We start from the raw sequence: 22,310 nt of genomic DNA, 5'->3' as shown, positions 1-22,310 counted from the left end.
AAAATAATTGCACTGAAAATGCAACAAAAGCAGCAATTTATTTTTGCCTAGCTTGTTTACCACTTTTAATTTTCAGCGAAGCGTCACGACTGGCGAATTTTCTCTGCTTGCCACGTTAAAATTTGCTTCTTTTGCCAAAACAGAAAGGACTTTACACTAACATGTTGTGCAGAGACAATTCTGGGAGAATTCTGAAACAGATTAAGTGAAGAACCGAGGAAAAGTGGAGTCAGTACCTTATGAAAAACTTGATCCTTGGCTAAACAAAACGTGTATTGTCTTCATATAGGTTGATCCACAACGCATAGCATTTCTCGTTTTACCACTCGATAGTCCTTACAAATTACATTCCTTCACCAAAAAGGTCTGTAGTTATTGGAATAACACGGCAGATAATGAAACTGTACATAATAACGATAAGGTAACGTAAGCTCCTCTATGCATGCTATCATTTGCCAAAATCTCATTTCGATATCTGAAACAGTTTATGAAATATGAACAATGTTGTAGATATTTGACTCAGGCTTTATCGCTGGCGCAGCGCGATCGCAAATCAGAGGGCTACATCAGATCAATTTTCTACTTAAGTCTGAAGAAAAATTCAATATATTGGCTAAATTTGATACGCAACAACATATTCTGTAGTATGTGCCAAATTCAAAATCATAGCGACCACTATTTTTCATTGGACACTTTCCGCAGTTTCACGCAGTCTCTTACTTTCACGTAAATATCATAATAACTATGACCATTAACGAAATGATGGACACATCATCGGCCGGCCGGAGTGGCCGAGCGGTTCTAGGCGCTTCAGTCTGGAACCGCGCCACCGCTACGGTCGCAGGTTCGAATCCTGCCTCGGGCATGGATCTGTGTGGTGTCCTTACGTTAGTTAGGTTTAAGTAGTTCTCAGTTCTAGCGGACTGATGACCTCAGATGTTAAGTCCCATAGTGCTCAGAGCCATTTGAACCATTTGGCACATCATCAAGAACCTGACATACGAGGGTTGGAACTTTAATAGTGGTAACTATTTATTTACAGCTCCTACGAAATAGATACGTGTTTCAAAGTTTTACTGACCTTGAAAGCAACAGCATTGTGTATAACCCGTTGCCAGCGATGTGGAAGTCGTAGGATACTCTTACAAGGGAACCTCCCCATCGCAGCCCCCTCAGATTTAGTTATAAGTTGGCACAGTGGATAGGCCTCGATAAACTGAACACAGATCAATTGAGAAAACCGGAAGAAGTTGTGTGGAACTGTGAAAAAATAAGCAAAATATACAAACTGAGTAGTCCATGGACCACATAGGCAACATCATGACAATGTCAGCGCAGGAGCGGCGTGGTCCAAAAAAAAAAGTGGTAACGTGAGCAGCTGCAGAACGAGAGGTCCCTGGTTCAAGTCTTCCCTCGAGCGAAAATTTTACTTTCTTTATTTTTGCATAGTTATTATCTCTCCGTTCGTTCACTGACGTCTCTGTTCACTGTAATAAGTTTAGTGTCTTTATTTTGCGACCGCATCGCAAAACCTTGCGATTAGTAGACGAAAGGACGTGCCTCTCCAATGGGAACCGAAAGCATTTAATCGCAAGGTCAGGTCAACCGATTCCTCCACAGGAAAACACATCTGATATATTCTATACGACACTGGTGACGGCATGTGCGTCACATGACAGGAATATGTTGTCGACCCACCTAACTTGTACACTTGGCGAATGGGTACAAAGATTCTTCTACCCTGCCCGATTTAGATTTTCTTGTGGATGTGATAATCACTCCCAAAAAAGTGATGAAAACATAAGAGTTTGTCACATAAACTGAAAATAAAAAATTAAAATTTTCACTCGATGGGAGATTTGAACCAAGGACCTTTCGTTCCGCAGCTGCTCACGTTACCACGAGACCACAGCGCTCCTGCGCTCCTATTGTCCTTGATATTGGATATTTTGCTTATTTTTTTCACAGTTCCACACAACTTCTTCCTGTTTTCTCGATTGATCTGTGTTCAGTTTTTCAAGGCCTATCCACTGTGCCAACTTATAACTAAATCTGAGGGGGGTGCGATGGGGAGGTTCCCTTGTTAGCAGTGCCAGTTGTGTTGACAGTTCGAGCGGCGCGGTCTATTGTCCGACGAATTTGTAGCAGTTGTGAAGCGAATGCCGCGTGAAGTCTTTCCTTCGGTTTAGAAATCGAGTTGAACTCACGAGGGCTTCATTCAGGGGAGTGCAGTAGCCGGTATAGCACTTAGCAGCCCCATCAGTCAAAGAAATCAGTAAGAGCTTGCACTGTACGTGCTTGATCATTGTCCTTCAAAATGGTGGTCAGTTCCTGCAGAAAGTGTCAGCACTTCTGTCTCTAAGCTGGTCGTAGGTTGTGTTCCAAAAATGAACTGCATAGAGAAAGGCATGGCGACACTTTCTACAGGGCCTAACCATCATTTTACAGGACAATGCTCAAGCACGTACAGCGGACAGCAGAACATAGTATTGTTCGCGATGTAAAGAAGGTAGGGGGGAATATAGAAGCATTCCGCTAGAAGTGGCCCTGGAGAACGAGTCAGAAAATTTTGGCGCAGTGTAAGGGACTGAGTTAAGGGGGGGTTTCGGGTCCAGAAGTTTCAAACAACGATTTTTTACTGGATATTTCGATACCTTATACGAGGGCAGTTCAATAAGTAATGCAACACTTTTTTTTTCTCGGCCAATTTTGGTTGAAAAAACCGGAAATTTCTTGTGGAATATTTTCAAACATTCCCGCTTCGTCTCGTATAGTTTCATTGACTTCCGACAGGTGGCAGCGCTGTACGGAGCTGTTAAAATGGCGTCTGTAACGGATGTGCGTTGCAAACAACGGGCAGTGATCGAGTTTCTTTTGGCGGAAAACCAGGGCATCTCAGATATTCATAGGCTCTTGCAGAACGTCTACGGTGATCTGGCAGTGGACAAAAGCACGGCGAGTCGTTGGGCAAAGCGTGTGTCATCATCGCCGCAAGGTCAAGCGAGACTGTCTGATCTCCCGCGTGCGGGCCGGCCGTGCACAGCTGTGACTCCTGCAATGGCGGAGCGTGCGAACACACTCGTTCGAGATGATCGACGGATCACCATCAAACAACTCAGTGCTCAACTTGACATCTCTGTTGGTAGTGCTGTCACAATTGTTCACCAGTTGGGATATTCAAAGGTTTGTTCCCGCTGGGTCCCTCGTTGTCTAACCGAACACCATAAAGAGCAAAGGAGAGCCATCTGTGCGGAATTGCTTGCTCGTCATGTGGCTGAGGGTGACAATTTCTTGTCAAAGATTGTTACAGGCGATGAAACATGGATTCATCACTTCGAACCTGAAACAAAACGGCAATCAATGGAGTGGCGCCACAGCCACTCCCCTACCGAGAAAAAGTTTAAAGCCATACCCTCAGCCGGTAAAGTCACGGTTACAGTCTTCTCGGACGCTGAAGGGGTTATTCTGTTCGATGTCCTTCCCCGTGGTCAAACGATCAACTCTGAAGTGTATTGTGCTACTCTTCAGAAATTGAAGAAACGACTTCAGCGTGTTCGTAGGCACAAAAATCTGAACGAACTTCTCCTTATTCGTGACAACGCAAGACCTCACACAAGTCTTCGCACCCGAGAGGAGCTCACAAAACTTCAGTGGACTGTTCTTCCTCATGCACCCTGCAGCCCCGATCTCGCACTGTCGGATTTCCATATGTTTGGCCCAATGAAGGACGCAATCCGTGGGAGGCACTACGCGGATGATGAAGAAGTTATTGATGCAGTACGACGTTGGCTCCGACATCGACCAGTGGAATGGTACCGTGCAGGCATACAGGCCCTCATTTCAAGGTGGCGTAAGGCCGTAGCATTGAATGGAGATTACGTTGAAAAATAGTGTTGTGTAGCTAAAAGATTGGGGAACAACCTGGTGTATTTCAATGCTGAATAAAACAACCCATGTTTCAGAAAAAAAAAATGTGTTGCATTACTTATTGAACTGCCCTCGTATTATGGAGAACGTGTGGGCGAAACCGTTTTGCCCGTAAACTATTACATGTAGTCGAAATACAGGATCATAGGACTGGCAATCCCGTGTCGTCAAGCGCCTACGGACGGCGCTCGGAGGTAATCACACCTGGAAACGAAGACCTATCGAAAGACAATTTACTGCAAAGATGCATTAGCGCGAAGACTCAAAACTGTGTAACTCACTCTGTCGTCACACCACGAGTGGCCTACCGGCACCATCCGACCGCCGTGTCATCCTCAGTGGAGGATGCGGATAGGAGGGGCGTAGGGTCAGCACACCGCTCTCCCGGTCGTTATGATGGTATTCTTGACCGATGCCTCTACTATTCGGTCGAGCAGCTCCTCAATTGGCATCACGAGGCTGAGTGCACACCAAAAAATGGCAACAGGCCATTGTGGCCTGGATGGTCACCCATCCAAGATCCAAGCACCGAGCACGCCCGACAGCGCTTAACTTCGGTGACCTCACGGGACCCGGTGTAACCACTGCGGCAAGGCCGTTGCCCCCAAAATTCTGTAACGACTCCGTAAATCCGCTGATTTGGACGCTTGACCCAAAACACGTTTATTCCGCTAAAGAGGCAGCCGAAATTGCAAACAATGTGGCTATAGTTATCTTCAACGACGGTTTCGTGCGACTCGCACAGCCAACGAGCGTCATGGGCATTAAACCGCCTTGTAGCTTGGAGCACCTCGCGTCTACGGCCAGTGAAGAAAAGGGCGAGATTGTTGTTTAACGTCCCGTGGACAACGAGGTAGCCGAGCGGTTCTAGGCGCTTCCGTACGGAACCGCGCTGCTGCTACGGTTGCAGGTTCGAATCCTGCCTCGGGCATGGATGTGTGTGCTGTCCTTACGTTAGTTAAGGTTAAGTCGTTCTAAGTCTAGGGGAGTGATGACCTCAGATGTTAAGTCCCACAGTGCTCAGAGCCATTTGAACCATTTCTTGACAACGAAGTCATTAGAGACGGAGCACAAACTCCGATCAGGGAAGGATGGGAAAGGAAAGCGGCCGTGTCCTTTCAGAGGAACCATTCCGGCATCTGCCTGAAGCGATTTATGGAAATCACGGAAAAATTAAATCTGGATGGTTGGACGCGGGTTTGAACCGTCGTCCTCCAGGAAGCCAGATCTGCGGCCTTGTAGGCGTCGGTGCACGCGAACGAGATTTACGAGATCGGTGAAGGTGTACTGTTTGCTCCAGGCATCGTAGACTGACCGTAAATCCACTTTTTTTTTTCTCCGTGTTTGGATTGCGGAAAAACTAGTCGGTCGAATTTGATCTCGGTTAGCTATTTTCGTGTAGAAGTGAACTGGCTATGATCGGAACCTCTAAAAGTTAGCCGGCCGTAGTGGCCGAGCGGTTCTAGGCGCTTCAGTTTGGAACCGCGCGACCGCTACGGTCGCAGGTTCAGTTCTAAGTTCTAGGGGACTGATAACCTCAGCTGTTAAGTCCCATAGTGCTCAGAACCAATCTAAAAGTTAAAAAATTTTCAAAATTTCGATTTTATATTCCTGCGTTTGCATGCCCAAACGAAGTCGATTTTTCTTACTTTTTTCAAACAGCCGCCATTTTGTAAGAAGTTCTGACCATGGCTACACTCGTATATTTTACCAATTTTTTGGTCTGGTCAGTTTCAGACCGCCCTGTTACCTGAACCAGCTCCACTCGCCTACTGATGCACGACGTGCAGTACGACCTTCGGCGCCAGTTGTTTGATATCCCGTTAATATTTTTGGACAAAAAAATTTTAATGCAGGTAAAAGATAGATAATTAACACGATATAAGCATTGTTTGAGCTATGTGTTGATTTCAGCTCAAAAAACGCAGTGTTGAAAACGAGGTAAAAATCGGACCTCTACAGCACAAAACCCCCTCAAGGGTTCATGTCAGCATTTGGAAAAGAATTGTTATTATTAGCAACCTATGAGTGTTACACCATTACGAAATGCTCATAATACAGTCATGTTCAGAAAAAACAGAAGACCTTGAACAAATAGAAGTAGGGCGTTTATATTCACAGGACATGTACAGGGTTATTACAAATGATTGAAGCGATTTCACAGCTCTACAATAACTTTATTATTTGAGATATTTTCACAATGCTTTGCACACACATCCAAAAACTCAAAAAGTTTTTTTAGGCATTCACAAATGTTCGATATGTGCCCCTTTAGTGATTCGGCAGACATCAAGCCGATAATCAAGTTCCTCCCACACTCGGCGCAGCATGTCCCCGTCAATGAGTTCGAAAGCATCGTTGATGCGAGCTCGCAGTTCTGGCACGTTTCTTGCTAGAGGAGATTTAAACACTGAATCTTTCACATAACCCCACAGAAAGAAATCGCATGGGGTTAAGTCGAGAGAGCGTGGAGGCCATGACATGAATTGCTGATCATGATCTCCACCACGACCGATCCATCGGTTTTCCAATCTCCTGTTTAAGAAATGCCGAACATCGTGATGGAAGTGGGGTGGAGCACCATCCTGTTGAAAGATGAAGACGGCGCTGTCGGTCTCCAGTTGCGGCATGAGCCAATTTCCCAGCATGTCCAGATACACGTGTCCTGTAACGTTTTTTTCGCAGAAGAAAAGGGGCCGTAAACTTTAAACCGTGAGATTGCACAAAACACGTTAACTTTTGTGAATTGCGAATTTGCTGCGCGAATGCGTGAGGATTCTCTACCGCCCAGATTCGCACATTGTGTCTGTTCACTTCACCATTAAGAAAAAATGTTGCTTCATCACTGAAAACAAGTTTCGCACTGAACGCATCCTCTTCCATGAGCTGTTGCAACCGCACCGAAAATTCAAAGCGTTTGACTTTGTCATCGGGTGTCAGGGCTTGTAGCAATTCTAAACGGTAAGGCTTCTGCTTTAGCCTTTTCCGTAAGATTTTCCAAACGGTCGGCTGTGGTACGTTTAGCTCCCTGCTCGCTTTATTCGTCGACTTCCGCGGGCTACGCGTGAAACTTGCCCGCACGCGTTCAACCGTTTCTTCGCTCACTGCAGGCCGACCCGTTGATTTCCCCTTACAGAGACATCCAGGAGTTTTAAACTGCGCATACCATCGCCGAATGGAGTTCGCAGTTGGTGGATCTTTGTTGAACTTCGTCCTGAAGTGTCGTTGCACTGTTATGACTGACTGATGTGAGTGCATTTCAAGCACGACATACGCTTTCTCGGCTCCTGTCGCCATTTTGTCTCACTGCACTCTCGAGCGCTCTGGCGGCAGAAACCTGAAGTGCGGCTTCAGCCGAACAAAACTTTATGAGTTTTTCTACGTATCTGTAGTGTGTCGTGACCATATGTCAATGAATGGAGCTACAGTGAATTTATGAAATCGCTTCAATCAGTTGTAATAGTCCTGTACATTAGTATGTTCTGCAGAAATGATTAGCATTTGAAACATGCCTGCTCGCAGGTTCAGGGTCAACATCGATATCGCTGCGCAACACCACCTACCGGCAAAATGTGCCAGCGGCTCTCGTTGTCGCTATTGAAGGAAGGTAATGAATGAGTGTGACTTGAGCGGACGGGTTGGATGCCTCGCTGGCGTATGGGCGAATCGTACCGTCGAATCAGTGAGTTATAAGAGGACGCATTATTGGCATGAGAGGATGTGGTGCATCCATCCTGTAAATTGCTCCTCGTCTGTGACAAAGTGTTTTCGCACTACATTTTTTTTTCCTTTATTGAGTTTCGATTCCCCCAAAAGGGGCGGGCTGGCAGCACCTTAGTACGCCGCTCTTCAGCCTACAGATTTTGTTTTAAAAAGATGAAGATAATAAGTAACACAAGCAGGCGATAAAATCGGTGACTTACACGGTAAAATGGCGGAAAGATACAGACATAGATATATACACAGCAATAAGAGACGAAGAACAATGGGCACAATTAAACGCACTGACAAACAGTATTTCAAAAACAACACATGAAGAGTATATGCGGACACGACGTCACAGACATGCCTACGTGCAGCGTAACAGCAATCTCCAGGGGATGGACAGCGATACCCACAGTGACAGCGAAAATAGTGACAATGAGGAGGAAGAGGAGGAGGAAACTGAGATGTGACAGGAAATAAGCAAATTGCTGGCAACCTAGCCAAGAAAACACCAAATGCTGTACATGGATGCGCACCTAATGTAGTTAATACATAGGATTAGTAACAAATAGGATAAGAAACATTTCTCTACTAATAACCATTTGTGTGTGTGTGTGTGTGTGTGTGACTGGCGCTCAACGGCTCGATGAAACCATTCCGAGGTATTCACCGTCAGTCACACTCGGTGACGGTACTAACAAATCTCTCATCTATCCTATCTTCTTTTTATATTCTTCTTAAAAACAACAAAATTTTATTTATATTACAACCTCAAATTAGTGTTATTTTGAATCATTCTTTGTAAATTTTGTAGATAAAACAAAAGGAAAGAAAACTGTAAAAAGATGGAAAACGAAAATTGTAAGATGTACGACCTGTTTTAAACATCAGATAACAGGTCTATAATTTGGCAATAAATAAATAATAAAAAAAAAAGATGTGGAACGTAAAACATAATACAAACGGTTCATGAGGCTAATGAAATACACAGGAAGCAGACAGGTAAAATAACAGACAAACAATTACAAAACACGGCAACAGTCTGGTTTCTATTCGTAAAAGATATAAAATTCACACCCAGAGACAGTATGATTTCTGTTCGCAACACTTTGGAAAGACGCACAACACGGAACACTCACTTGAACACTGCACTAAAAAAGTGGTACAAATATGACAGAAGAGGACGAGGTGATTAGTGTTTAACGTCCCGTCGACAACGAGGTCATTAGAGACGGAGCGCAAGTTCGGGTGAGAGAAGCATGGGAAAGGAAATCGGCCGTGCCCTTTCAAAGGAACCATCCCAGCATTTGCCTGAAGTGATTTACAGAAATCACGGAAAACCTAAATCAGGATGGCCAGAGACGGGATTGAACCGTCGTCCTCCCGAATGCGAGTCCAGTGTGCTAACCACTGCGCCACCTCGCTCGGTACAGATATGACATACCACAGCCGAGAGCAGATGGGGAGAACCTGGACAGATGATGGGAAAGAAAAGGGGGCAATGAAAGGAAAAACGAAGTGGGGGGACGGGGGAAAGGAGCCAATGGAGGGCGAGCACCCATAAGACGGGGGGGGGGGGGGGGGGTCTGGGCAGACGTGACAGAGTGGGAAAAGGTAGAGGAGGGGAACGCAAAAGGACTCGAGGGGGGGTAGAGGGAGGCAGGGAGAAAACACGATGGAAGGAGGGGAAGAGGGAGCCCTGGGAAAGGACAGAGGATAGGAGGGGTAGGTGAGGATCAGAGTTGATAGGAGGTATAAATGGAGGGAGAGAGGGCACCATCTGGGAGGAGATGAAGGGTGTAGAGGTGGAGGGTATGGGGGACACAACAGTGAAGGCGTGACAGAGGGCAGGGGTTGGAGAGAAGAGGAGCGACCAGGAGGTGTAGAGTATGCAGATATCTTTGAGGAAGAGGAGCTGATGGGTGAAAGGAATGAGGTCCTCGAGGATCCGCATGGGGGACGGGAGGCGTATATGGAAGGCGAGGTAGAGTGCATGACGCTCGAGGATCTAGAGGGACTTATAGAATTTGGGGGAAGCAGATATCCATGCGGGACTGACATAACAGAGGATGGGACCAATTAAGTATTTGTAGCTGTGGAGGATGGTAGAGGGGTTTAACCCCCATGTCTGGCCAGAGAGCAGTTTGAGGAGTCAGAGGCAGTTGTGGGCTTTGGATTGGATGGAGTGGAGATGAGGGATACAGGTGAGGTGACGGTCAATGGTGAGGCCAAGGTAGGTGAGGGTGGAGGAAAGGTGAACAGAACGGGCGCAGACAGTAAGGCAGAAATCCAGGAGCCGGAAGGAGCAAGTGGTACGACCTACAATGATTTGGCAGTGCAACCGGTGTGTGCAGTACGGTTCACGGAAGACCATAGCACACAACGAGATGGGTCAGGTCGCACCATCCAGACCACCCCCTGAGAAGATCGACACCTCCTCCGAATGGCATTGCAGGACAGATCTGCGTCCTGCTCAACTCTGGCGCAACAGTGGAACATGCTAGATGTTAAGTCCCATAGTGCTCAGAGCCATTTAAACCATTTTTTTCGTATCGTTTACTTGACAGGGTTCATCTACATCTACATCTACATTTATACTCCGCAAGCCACCCAACGGTGTGTGGCGGAGGGCACTTTACGTGCCACTGTCATTACCTCCCTTTCCTGTTCCAGTCGCGTATGGTTCGCGGGAAGAACGACTGTCTGAAAGCCTCCGTGCGCGCTCTAATCTCTCTAATTTTACATTCGTGATCTCCTCGGGAGGTATAAGTAGGGGGAAGCAATATATTCGATACCTCATCCAGAAACGCACCCTCTCGAAACCTGGCGAGCAAGCTACACCGCGATGCAGAGTCTGCCACATGAGTTAGCTAAACATCTCCGTAACGCTATCATGCTTACCAAATAACCCTGTGACGAAACGAACCGCTCATCTTTGGATCCTCTCTATCTCCTCCGTCAAACCGATCTGGTACGGATCCCACACTGATGAGCAATACTCAATTATAGGTCGAACGAGTGTTTTGTAAGCCACCTCCTTTGTTGATGGACTACATTTTCTAAGCACTCTCCCAATGAATCTCAACCTGGTACCCGCCTTACCAACAATTAATTTTATATGATCATTCCACTTCAAATCGTTCCGTATGCATAGTCCCAGATATTTTACAGAAGTAACTGCTACCAGTGTTTGTTCCGCTATCATATAATCATACAACAAAGGATCCTTCTTTCTATGTATTCAAAATACATTACATTTGTTTATGCTAAGGGTCAGTTGCCACTCCCTGCACCAAGTGCCTATCCGCTGCAGATCTTCCTGCATTTCGCTGCAATTTTCTAATGCTGCAACTTCTCTGTATACTACAGCATCATCCGCGAAAAGCCGCATGGAACTTCCGACACTATCTACTAGGTCATTTACACATATTGTGAAAAGCTATTGCCCCACAACACTCCCCTGTAGCACGCCAGAGGTTACTTTAACGTCTGTAGACGTCTCTCCATTGATAACAACATGCTGTGTTCTGTTTGTTAAAAACTCTTCAATCCAGCCACACAGCTGGTCTGATATTCCGTAGGCTCTTACTTTGTTTATCAGGCGACAGTGCGGAACTGTATCGAACGCCTTCCGGAAGTCAAGAAAAATAGCATCTACCTGGAGCCTGTATCTAATATTTTCTGGGTCTCATGAACAAATAAAGCGAGTTGGGTCTCACACGATCGCTGTTTCCGGAATCCATGTTGATTCCTACATAGTAGATTCTGGGTTTCCAAAAACGACATGATACTGGAGCAAAAAACATGTTCTAAATTTCTACAACAGATCGACGTCAGAGATATAGGTCTATAGTTTTGCGCATCTGCTCGACGACCCTTCTTGAAGACTGGGACTACCTGTGCTCTTTTCCAATCATTTGGAACCCTCCGTTCCTCTAGAGACTTGCGGTACACGGCTGTTAGAAGGGGGTCAAGTTCTTTCGCGTACTCTGTGTAGAATCGAATTGGTATCCCGTCAGGTCCAGTGGACTTTCCTCTATTGAGTGATTCCAGTTGCTTTTCTATCCCTTGGACACTTATTTCGATGTCAGCCATTTTTTCGTTAGTGCGAGGATTTAGAGAAGGAACTGCAGTGCGGTCTTCCTCTGTGAAACAGCTTTGGAAAAAGGTGTTTAGTTGTTCCGGTTGCTTGTCTTCTTCTCGTGTTGACTGGCGCCACTTGGTTTCGCAAGCACTGACTGTCTGCAAGTGGCAGCAGCGGCAGTTATCGATATGTAGTAACTATGGCCCTATCTTTGGGGCGAAGTCGTGGTTCTACCGGGTCGAGTCAGTGTGCAGTTCGGTTGGGGACTCGGCAGGAGCCGGTCTGCACAGTGCGAGAACACGCCGGGACCGCTGCCGGTGCGCATGGACTACCGGATCAAAGGGCTGTCGTCACGAGGGTTCTGTAAACTTTGAGTGCATTTGGATTCAAGTAGAAAACCCTCTACCATTGTCAGATCTCGCGGTTCTGCAGTGTTGCTGCTCGTAGTGTTGCCGAGGCGAAGATCAGCGAGTGGAGTGCTTGGGGAAGGCGGATCTGATTAGCAGTCCTGGACTTCTATTTACAATTCATTCTGTTGAATTTGTTACAATTTGTTAAGTTCAACCAGCGGTATTTTTCCTGCCTCGTGGCTGCTAATGCCCGAGTTACCTGCCCTGGAGCTTAGCGTACGTTTCCTCACCTTGCTGCTGCTGTCTGGTGAGGCGTGTAGTTTTGACAGCTTTGCTGAGTGTAGGTTGGTTGGCCATTCTTCTACAATGGTTTTTTTTTTTTCATCAGTCTACTGACTGGTTTGATGCGGCCTGGCACGAATTCCTTTCCTGTGCTAACCTCTTCATCTCAGAGTAGCACTTGCAACCCACGTCCTCAATTATTTGCTTGACGTATTCCAATCTCTGTCTTCCTCTACAGTTTTTGCCCTCTACAGCTCCCTCTAGTACCATGGAAGTCATTCCCTCATGTCTTAGCAGATGTCCTATCATCCTGTCCCTTCTCCTTATCATTGTTTTCCACATATTCCCTTCCTCTATTCTGCGTAGAACCTCCTCATTCCTTACCTTATCAGTCCACCTAATTTTCAACATTCGTCTATAGCACCACATCTCAAATGCTTCGATTCTCTTCTGTTCCGGTTTTCCCACAGTCCACATTTCACTATCATACAATACTATGCTGCAGACGTACATCGTCAGAAATTTCTTCCTCAAATTAAGGCCGGTATTCGATATTAGTAGACTTCTCTTGGCCAGAAATGCCTTTTTTGCCATAGCGACTCTGCTTTTGATGTCCTCATTGCTCCGTCCGTCATTGGTTATTTTACTGCCTAGGTAGCAGAATTCCTTAACTTCATTGACTTCGTGACCACCAATCCTGATGTTAAGTTTCTCGCTGTTCTCATTTCTACTACTTCTCATTACCTTCGTCTTTCTCCGATTTACTCTCAAACCATACTGTGTACTCATTAGACTGTTCATTCCGTTCAGCAGATCTTTTAATTCTTCTTCACTTTCACTCAGGATAGCAATGTCATCAGCGAATCGTATCATTGATATCCTTTCACCTTGTATTTTAATTCCACTCCTGAACCTTTCTTTTATTTCCATCATTGCTTCCTCGATGTACAGATTGGAGAATAGGGGCGAAAGGCTACAGCCTTGTCTTACACCCTTCTTAATACGAGCACTTCGTTCTTGATCGTCCACTCTTATTATTCCCTCTTGGTTGTTGTACATATTGTATATGACCCGTCTCTCCCTATAGCTTACCGCTACTTTTTCCAGAATTTCAAACATCATGCACCATTTTATATTGTCGAACGCTTTTTCCAGATCGACAAATCCTATGAAAGTGTCTTGATTTTACTATAGCCTTGCTTCCATTATTAGCCGTAACATCAGAATTGCCTCTCTCGTCCCTTTACTTTTCCTAAAGCCAAACTGATCGTCACCTAGCGCATTCTCAATTTTCTTTTCCATTCTTCTGTATATTATTCTTGTAAGTAGCTTCGATGCATGAGCTGTTAAGCTGATTGTGCGATAATTGTCGCACTTGTCAGCTCTTGCCGTCTTCGGAATTGTGTGGATGATGCTTTTCCGAAAGTCAGATGGTATATCGCCAGACTCATATATTCTACACACCAACGTGAATAGTCGTTTTGTTGCCACTTCCCCCAATGATTTTAGAAATTCTGATGGAACGTTATCTATCCCTTCTGCCTTATTTGACCGTAAGTCCTCCAAAGCTCTTTTAAATTCCCATTCTAATACTGGATCCCCTATCTCTTCTAAATCGACTCGTGTTTCTTCTTCTATCACATCAGACAAATCTTCACCCTCATAGAGGCATTCAATGTAATCTTTCCACCTATCTGCTCTCTCCTCTGCATTTAACAGTGGAATTCCCTTTGCACTCTTAATGTTACCACCGTTGCTTTTAATGTCACCAAAGGTTGTTTTGACTTTCCTGTATGCTGAGTCTGTCCTTCCGACAATCATATCTTTTTCGATTTCTTCACATTTTTCCTGCAGCCATTTCGTCTTAGCTTCCCTGCACTTCCTATTTATTTCATTCCTCAGCGACTTGTATTTCTGTATTCCTGATTTTCCCGGAACATGTTTGTACTCCCTCCTTTCATCAATCAACTGAAGTATTTCCTCTGTTACCCATGGTTTCTTAGCAGCTACCATCTTTGTACCTATGTTTTCCTTCCCAACTTCTGTGATGGCCCTTTTTAGAGATGTCCATTCCTCTTCAACTGTACTGCCTACTGCGCTATTCCTTACTGCTGTATCTATAGCGTTAGAGAACTTCAAACGTATCTCGTCATTCCTTAGTACTTCCGTATCCCACTTCTTTGCGTATTGATTCTTCCTGACTAATGTCAGGAACTTCAGCGTACTCTTCATCACTACTATATTATGATCTGAGTCCATATCTGCTCCTGAGTACGCCTTAAAATCCAGTATCTGATTTCGGAATCTCTGTCTGACCGCGATGTAATCTAATTGAAATCTTCCCGTATCTCCCGGCCTTTTCCAAGTATACCTCCTCCTCTTGTGATTCTTGAACAGGGTATTCGCTATTACTAGCTGAAACTTGTTACAGAACTCAATCAGTCTTTCTTCTCTTTCATTCCTTGTCCCAAGCCCATATTCTCCTGTAACCTTTTCTTCTACTCTTTCCCCTACAACTGCATTCCAGTCGCCCATGACTATTAGATTTTCGTCCCCCTTTACATACTGCATTACCCTTTCAATATCCTCATAATTCATCTTCAGCTTGCGACGTCGGCATGTATACCTGAACTATCGTTGTCGGTGTTGGTCTGCTGTCGATTCTGATTAGAACAACCCGGTCACTCAACTGTTCACAGTAACACACCCTCTGGCCTACCTTCCTGGTGGTAGTGATTCCTTTCTCGTTCCAGGCGATCTAAGCACAGTATTTTGCGGATGGAGTCCGGGCCGCCGGTTCCGGCTTTGGCGTATTTTTACATCTTTGCACTTGGTTTATTGGACGTCAGGTAGGTTCAGTAATATTATCATTAGTCTTTCGTTACTGCCACTAGTCTCAGTTACTATCTTGTGAAGTGAATGCAAAACCTGGCTGCAAAGCTTATTGCTCGCGAAAGTGTTTTTTTGCCGGTCCTAATCAGAGGTTGATACGTGGTGCACCGTCTGTGACTGGCCCTTGCGTTTTATTGTTGTATTTGCTGTTTTACAGGATGTATCTAATTTTTTTATAAAATTGCCATTCTTGGCATTACAGCAGGTTTAAATGGTTGTGCTATCAAGTTTACCATCATTTTGTCTCACCCGTTTCGTGATCAGTTGCCTGTCTTTCTAAATTAAGCTTTGCTATTGCATTACTGTTTTACAGTGTGTTTGTTAAATTTTTTTAATAATTGCCATTCTTGGCGTTAAAGGCGTTCAGGCATGACTGTGGTTACTTGCCTTAAAACATTATTTGATGCGTCTGTATTTTAAGCTCATTTGGTAAACTGTAACGCACTGAAAGCACTATTATTTACAAAAATGTTTCACGTGGCTCTAAGCACTATGGGATTTAAGAACTGAGGTCATCAGTCCCCTAGAACTTAGAACTACTTAAACCTAACTAACCTAAGGATAACACATACATCCATGCCCGAGGCAGGATTGGAACCTGCAACCGTAGCAGCAGCGCGGTGCCGGACTGAAGCGCCTAGAACCGCTCGTCCACAGCGGCCGGCTATTAATTCCACAGTTGTCTATTCTTTCATTAATAACGTGTGACATCTTTATTTATTGCTGAGTCTGGAATTGTTTTAAAATAAGCGAGCCGGTGTGGCCGAGCATTTCTAGGCGCCTCAGTCTTGAACCGCACAGCTGCTACGGTCGCTGGTTCGAATCCTGCCTCGGGCACGGATGTGCGTGATGTCCTTAGCTTTGTCAGGTTTAAGTAGTTGTGAGTCTAGCGGACTGATGACCTCAGATGTTAAGTCCCATAGTGCTCAGAGCCATTTGAACACACACCCATGCCCAAGGGAGGACTCGAACCTCCGACGGGGGGAGCCGCGCGAACCGTGGCATCAACCGACCACGGCATAACAGCCCAGATAATTGTAATACACATTCTAAACAAGGTATGTCATCCAGCCACTTGTGGCCAGTCCAGCGCTCGGGTACAAAACTTTTTTTTTTTTAAGTTTGTGGTAAGATCCCACGGGACCAAACTGCTGAGGTCATCGTTCCCCAAGCTTACGCACTACTTGATCTAACTTAAACTAAGTTACGCTAAGCCCTCATCTCGTGGTCATGCGGTAGCGTTCTCGCTTCCCACGCCCGGGTTCCCGGGTTCGATTCCCGGCGGGGTCAGGGATTTTCTCTGCCTCGTGATGGTTGGGTGTTGTGTGCTGTCCTTAGGTTAGTTAGGTTTGAGTAGTTCTAAGTTCTAGGGCACTGATGACCATAGATGTTAAGTCCCATAGTGCTAAGAGCCATTTGAACCATTTTTTGAACTTACGCTAAGGACAACACACACACCCATCCGGCCGCGGTAACCGAGCATTTCTAGGCGCTTCAGTCTGGAACCGCGTGACCGCTGCGGTCGCAGGTTCGAATCCTGCCTCGGGCATGGATGTGTGTGATGTCCTTAGGTTAGTTAGGTTTAAGTAGTTCAAAGTTCTAGGGGAATGATGACCACAGATGTTAAGTCCCATAGTGCTCGGAGCCATTTGAACCATTTTCAAATGAATGTGTGTAATTGCGACAGGGAACCAATAGTAACTGATTACAGCGCCGTCCACAATCGCATCCTGCCTTCCTTGGCTACCACGTTTCCACGGCATTCGCGCCTTGCAAGCGTCGATGCTATCACGCATGGAACAAGTTATGACGCCCACGGCGGGCGTAGCGAACAGGACACATGCTGAACCGGGATCACTCAGATTCTAATTATTTCTGCAGAACATACACTACTGGCCATTAAAATTGAAACAGCACGAAGATGACGTGCTACAGACGCGAAATTTAACCGACAGGAGGAAGATGCTGTGATATGCAAATGATTACCTTTTCAGAGCATTCACACAAGGTTGGCGCCGGTGGCGACACCTACAACGTGCTGACATGAGGAAAGTTTCCAACCGAATCCTCATACACAAACAGCAGTTGACCGGCGTTGCCTGGTGAAACGTTGTTGTGATGCCTCGTGTAAGGAGGAGAAATGCGTACCATCACGTTTCCGACTTTGATAAAGGTCGGATTGTAGCCTATCGCGATTGCGGTTTGTCGTATCGCGACATTGCTGCTCGCGTTGGTCGAGATCCAATGACTGTTAGCAGAATATGGAATCGGTGGGTTCAGGAGGGTAATACGGAACGCCGTGCTGGATCCCAACGGCCTCGTTTCACTAGCAGTCGAGGTGACAGGCATCTTATCCGCATGGCTGTAAAGGATCGTACTCGACGACGAACCTGGGTGCAGGAATCGCAAAACGTCATTTTTTCGGATGAATCCAGGTTCTGTTTACAGCATCACGATGGTCGGATCCGTGTTTGGCGACATCGCGGTGAACGCACATTTGAAGCGTATCTTCGTGATCGCCATACTGGCGTGTAACCCGGCGTGATGGTATGGGATGCCATCGGTTACACGTCTCGGTCACCTCTTGTTCGCAGTGACGGCACTTTGAACAGTGGACGTTACATTTCAGATGTGTTACGACCCGTGGCTCTACCCTTCTTTCGATCCCTGCGAAACCCTACATTTCAGCAGGATAATGCACGACCGCATGTTGCAGGTCGCATATGGGCCTTTCTGGATACAGAAAATGTTCGACTGCTGCCCTTGCCAGCACATTCTCCAGATCTCTCACCAACTGAAAACGTCTGGTCAATGGTGGCCGAGCAACTGGCTCGTCACAATACGCCAGTCACTACTCTCGATGAACTGTGGTATCGTGTTGAAGCTGCACGGGCAGCTGTAGCTGTACACGCCATCCGAGCTCTGTTTGACTCAATGCCCAGGCGTATCAAGGCCGTTATTACGGCCACAGGTGGTTGTCCTGGGTACTGATTTCTCAGGCTCTATGCACCCAAATTGCGTCAAAATGTAATCACTTGTCAGTTCTAGTATAATATATTTGTCCAATGAATACCCATTTATTACGAGCATTTCTACTTGGTGTAGCTATTTTAATGGGTGGTAGCGTACTAATGCACATGTGCTGTGAATACGAGCGTCCCGTCTCTAGTCGTTTTTCTGGTAAAGACGTTGCAACAGCTGCGAGTGTACGCACCTCGGCGTGGTAGCGGTCGCGGTGCGCGTTGATGTAGGCGATGAGCTGCGAGTACCCGGCGTACTGCTGCTGCCACTCGACGTCGCGGTCGTAGCGGAAGTCGTCGCCCAGCGGGATGAGCGCCAGGTTGGCGGGCGACAGCGACGCCGTGCGGCCGTACTGCTCCAGCAGCAGCTCCGCCTTCTGGCGCACGTTCGACCGGTCGATGGGCACCGCCCGCACCGAGTACTCCGTGTACTCGCCCGGGATCTTGCGGAAGTCGAAGTTGAGGCACACCTGTCGTGCAGGGCAACGGCTGAACACTGCGCGTCTCCTGCCTCGTACAAACACTGGGGCAACTTAAAGCTGCTTCCACACAAGCAACGAGCACTGGAAAATAAATATCCTAGATTGTACACGGCTCTGAGTGAGCATCATAAAGTGTGCAAGTCGTGCCATCATAATTAATGGCGTAAACGCATACAGTTGAAAGTACACGATACTAGAAGCAAAAAAGTCTCGGTAAACATAGGGTCGAAATTCCATATCTTAAGAGCTACAACCAATTTCTCATCTTCCATACTGTGAAGCGAACCTCTTCTACTGCAAGCTCTTTGCTTTCCACATTTTCGGAAGTGGTACTATGGAACAAAATTAGAAAACATGTCCAGTAAACATTTGTTCGAAAATGCATGACTTAAGAGCCTACGCTTAGACTTTTTTCCTTCTACTATGGTGTACTTTCAACTGCGTGCCTTTACACCATCAATTATGATACGCACTATATATATATATATATATATATATATATATATAGGGTGTTGACAACTGACCATGACCGGGCCAAATATCTCACGATTTAACCGTCAATATATATATATATATATATATATATATATATATATATAGGGTGTTGACAACTGATCATGACCGGGCCAAATATCTAACGAAATAAGCGTAAAACCAAAAAACTATAAATAACAAACTCGTCTAGCTTGAAGGGGGAAACCAGATGGCGCTAGGGATGGCCCGCTAGATGGCGCTGCCATAGGTCAAACGGATTTTTTAAATAGCAACCCCCATTTTTTATCACATATTCGCGCAGTACGTAAAGAAATATTAATGTTTTACTTGGACCACTTTTTTCGCTTTGTCATAGGTCGCGCTGTAAAAGTCACAAACACATGCCTCACAATTGTAGACGAACAGTTGGTTACAGGTACGTTCTTTAAATTAAAATACAGAACGTAGGACGTTTGAAAATTTTAGTTCGGTTGTTCCAATCTGATATATTTACCTTTGTGAACTTATCATTTCTGAGAATGCATGCTGTTACAGTGTGATTACCTGTAAATACCACATTAATGCAATAAATGCTCAAAATGATGTCCGTCAACATCAATGCATTTGGCAATACGTGTAGTGATATTCCTCTCAAAAGCGAGTAGTTTGCCTTCCGTAATGTTCGCACATGCATTGACAATGCGCTGACGCATGTTTCCAGGCGTTGTCGGTGGATCACGGTAGCAAATATCCTCCAACTTTCCCCACAGAAAGAAATCCGGAGACGTCACATCCGGTGAACGTGCAAGCCACGATATGGTGCTTCGACGACCAATCCACCTGTCATGAAATATGCTATTCAGTACCGCTTCAACCGCACGCGAGCTATGTGCCGGTCATCCATCATGTTGGAAGTACATCGCCATTCTGTCATGCAGTGAAACATCTTGTAGTAACATCGGTAGAACATTACGTAGGAAATCAGCATACATTACACCATTTAGATTGCCATCGGTAAAATGGGGGCCAATTATCCTTCCTCCCATAATGCTACACCATACATTAACCCGCCAAGGTAGCTGATGTTCCACTTGTCGCACCCATCGTGAATTTTTCGTTGTCCAATAGTGCATATTACGCCGGTTTACGTTACCGCTGTTGGTGAATGACGCTACGTCGCTAAATAGAACGCGTGCAAAAAATCTGTCATCGTCCCGTAATTTCTCTTGTGCCCAGTGGCAGAACTGTACACGACGTTCAAAGTCGTCGCTATGCAATTCCTGGTGCATAGAAATACGGTACGGGTGCAGTCGCTGTTGATGTAGCATTCTCAACACCGATGTTTTTGAGATTCCCAGTTCTCGCGCAATTTGTCTGCTACTGATGTCCGGATTAGCCGCGACAGCAGATAAAACAGCTACTTGGGCATCATCATTTGTTGCAGGTCGTGGTTGACGTTTCACATGTGGCTGAACACTTACTGTTTCCTTAAATAACGTAACTATCCGGCGAACGGTCCGGACAATTGGATGATGTCGTCCAGGGTACCGAGCAGCATGCATAGCACACGCCCGTTGGGCATTTTGATCACAATAGCCATACATCAACACGATATCGACCTTTTCCGCAATTGGGAAACAGTCCATTTTAACACGGCTAATGTATCAGGAAGCAAATACCGACCGCACTGGTGGAATGTTACGTGATACCACGTACTTATACGTTTGTGGCTATTACAGCGCCATCTATCACAAAGCGAAAAAAAAGTGGTCGAACTAAAACATTCATATTTCTTTACATACTACACGAATATCTAATAAAAAATGGGGGCTCCTATTTAAAGAAACGCGGTTGATATCCGTTTGACCTATGGCAGCGCCATCTAGCGAGCCAACCATAGCGCCATCTGGTTTGCCCCTTTAAGCTAGACGAGTTTCGTTCTTTGCAGTTTTTTCATTTGACGCTTATTTCGTGAGATATTAGGCCCGGTCACGATCAATGGACCACCCTGTATATACAGGGTGAGTCGCCTAACGTTACCGCTGGATGTATTTCGTAAACCACATCAAATACTGACGAACCGATTCCACAGACCGAACGTGAGGAGAGGGGCTAGTGTAATTGTTTAATACAAACCATACAAAAATGCACGGAAGTATGTTTTTTAACACAAACCTACGTTTTTTTTTAAATGGAACCCCGTTAGTTTTGTTAGCACATCTGAACATATAAACAAATACGTAATCAGTGCCGTTTGTTGCATTGTAAAATGTTAATTACATCCGGAGATATTGTAACCTAAAGTTGACGCTTGAAACCTCCGACGTTCAGTTGCGTGTTGTAACAAACACTTCATTGCAGGGGCCCAAACAGCTGCAAGATACATCGCGTTTCTACAGAATGATCTGCCAACGTTGCTCGAAAATGTCCCACTGGAAACGCGTCGACGTATGTGGTATCAGCATGATGGTGCACCTGCACATTCCGCAATTAACACTAGGCTGACCCTTGACAGGATGTTCGACGGGCGTTTCATAGGACATGGAGGACGCTTAAATTGGCCAGCCCGTTCTTCTGATCTTACACCTCTGGACTTCTTTCTGTGGGGCACGTTAAAGGAGAATGTGTACCGTGATGTGCCTACAACCCCAGAGGATATGAAACAACGTATTGTGGCAGCCTGCGGCGACATTACACCAGATGTACTGCGGCGTGTACGACATTCATTACGCCAGAGATTGCAATTGTGTGCAGCAAATGATGGCCACCACATTGAACATCTATTGGCCTGACAAGTCGGGACACACACTATTCCACTCTGTAATTGAAAACGGAAACCACGTGTGTACGTGTACATGTGCATCAGTGTAAAAGACCAATGAAAAGGTGTTAGCATGTGGACGTAATGTGCTGTTCCAGTCTCTTCTGTACCTAAGGTCCATCACCGTTCCCTTTGGATCCCTACGTAATTCGGTGCTCTCCGATACACACGATCGAACAGCGGAGGAGTGGTACTCAAGTGTCAACTTTAGGTTACAATATCTCCGGATGTAATTAACATTTTACAATGCAACAAACGGCACTGATTACGTAT

General features: G+C 45.7%; 1 protein-coding gene across 1 annotated transcript in view; it reads right to left on the bottom strand.

Moving 5' to 3' along the window:
* LOC124554176 (alpha-mannosidase 2) overlaps window positions 1-22,310 on the bottom strand; it is a 792,511-nt gene that overhangs the window by 275,882 nt on the left and 494,319 nt on the right. The window contains exon 6 of the mRNA XM_047128249.1: window positions 18,455-18,730. Within this exon, the coding sequence (XP_046984205.1) occupies window positions 18,455-18,730 (276 nt within the window). The remainder of the gene's footprint in view (window positions 1-18,454; window positions 18,731-22,310) is intronic.

The sequence above is a fragment of the Schistocerca americana genome, chromosome 11 (assembly GCF_021461395.2).
Source record: "Schistocerca americana isolate TAMUIC-IGC-003095 chromosome 11, iqSchAmer2.1, whole genome shotgun sequence".
NCBI lineage: Eukaryota > Metazoa > Arthropoda > Insecta > Orthoptera > Acrididae > Schistocerca > Schistocerca americana.
This window is presented reverse-complemented; position numbering and strand designations above follow the sequence as displayed.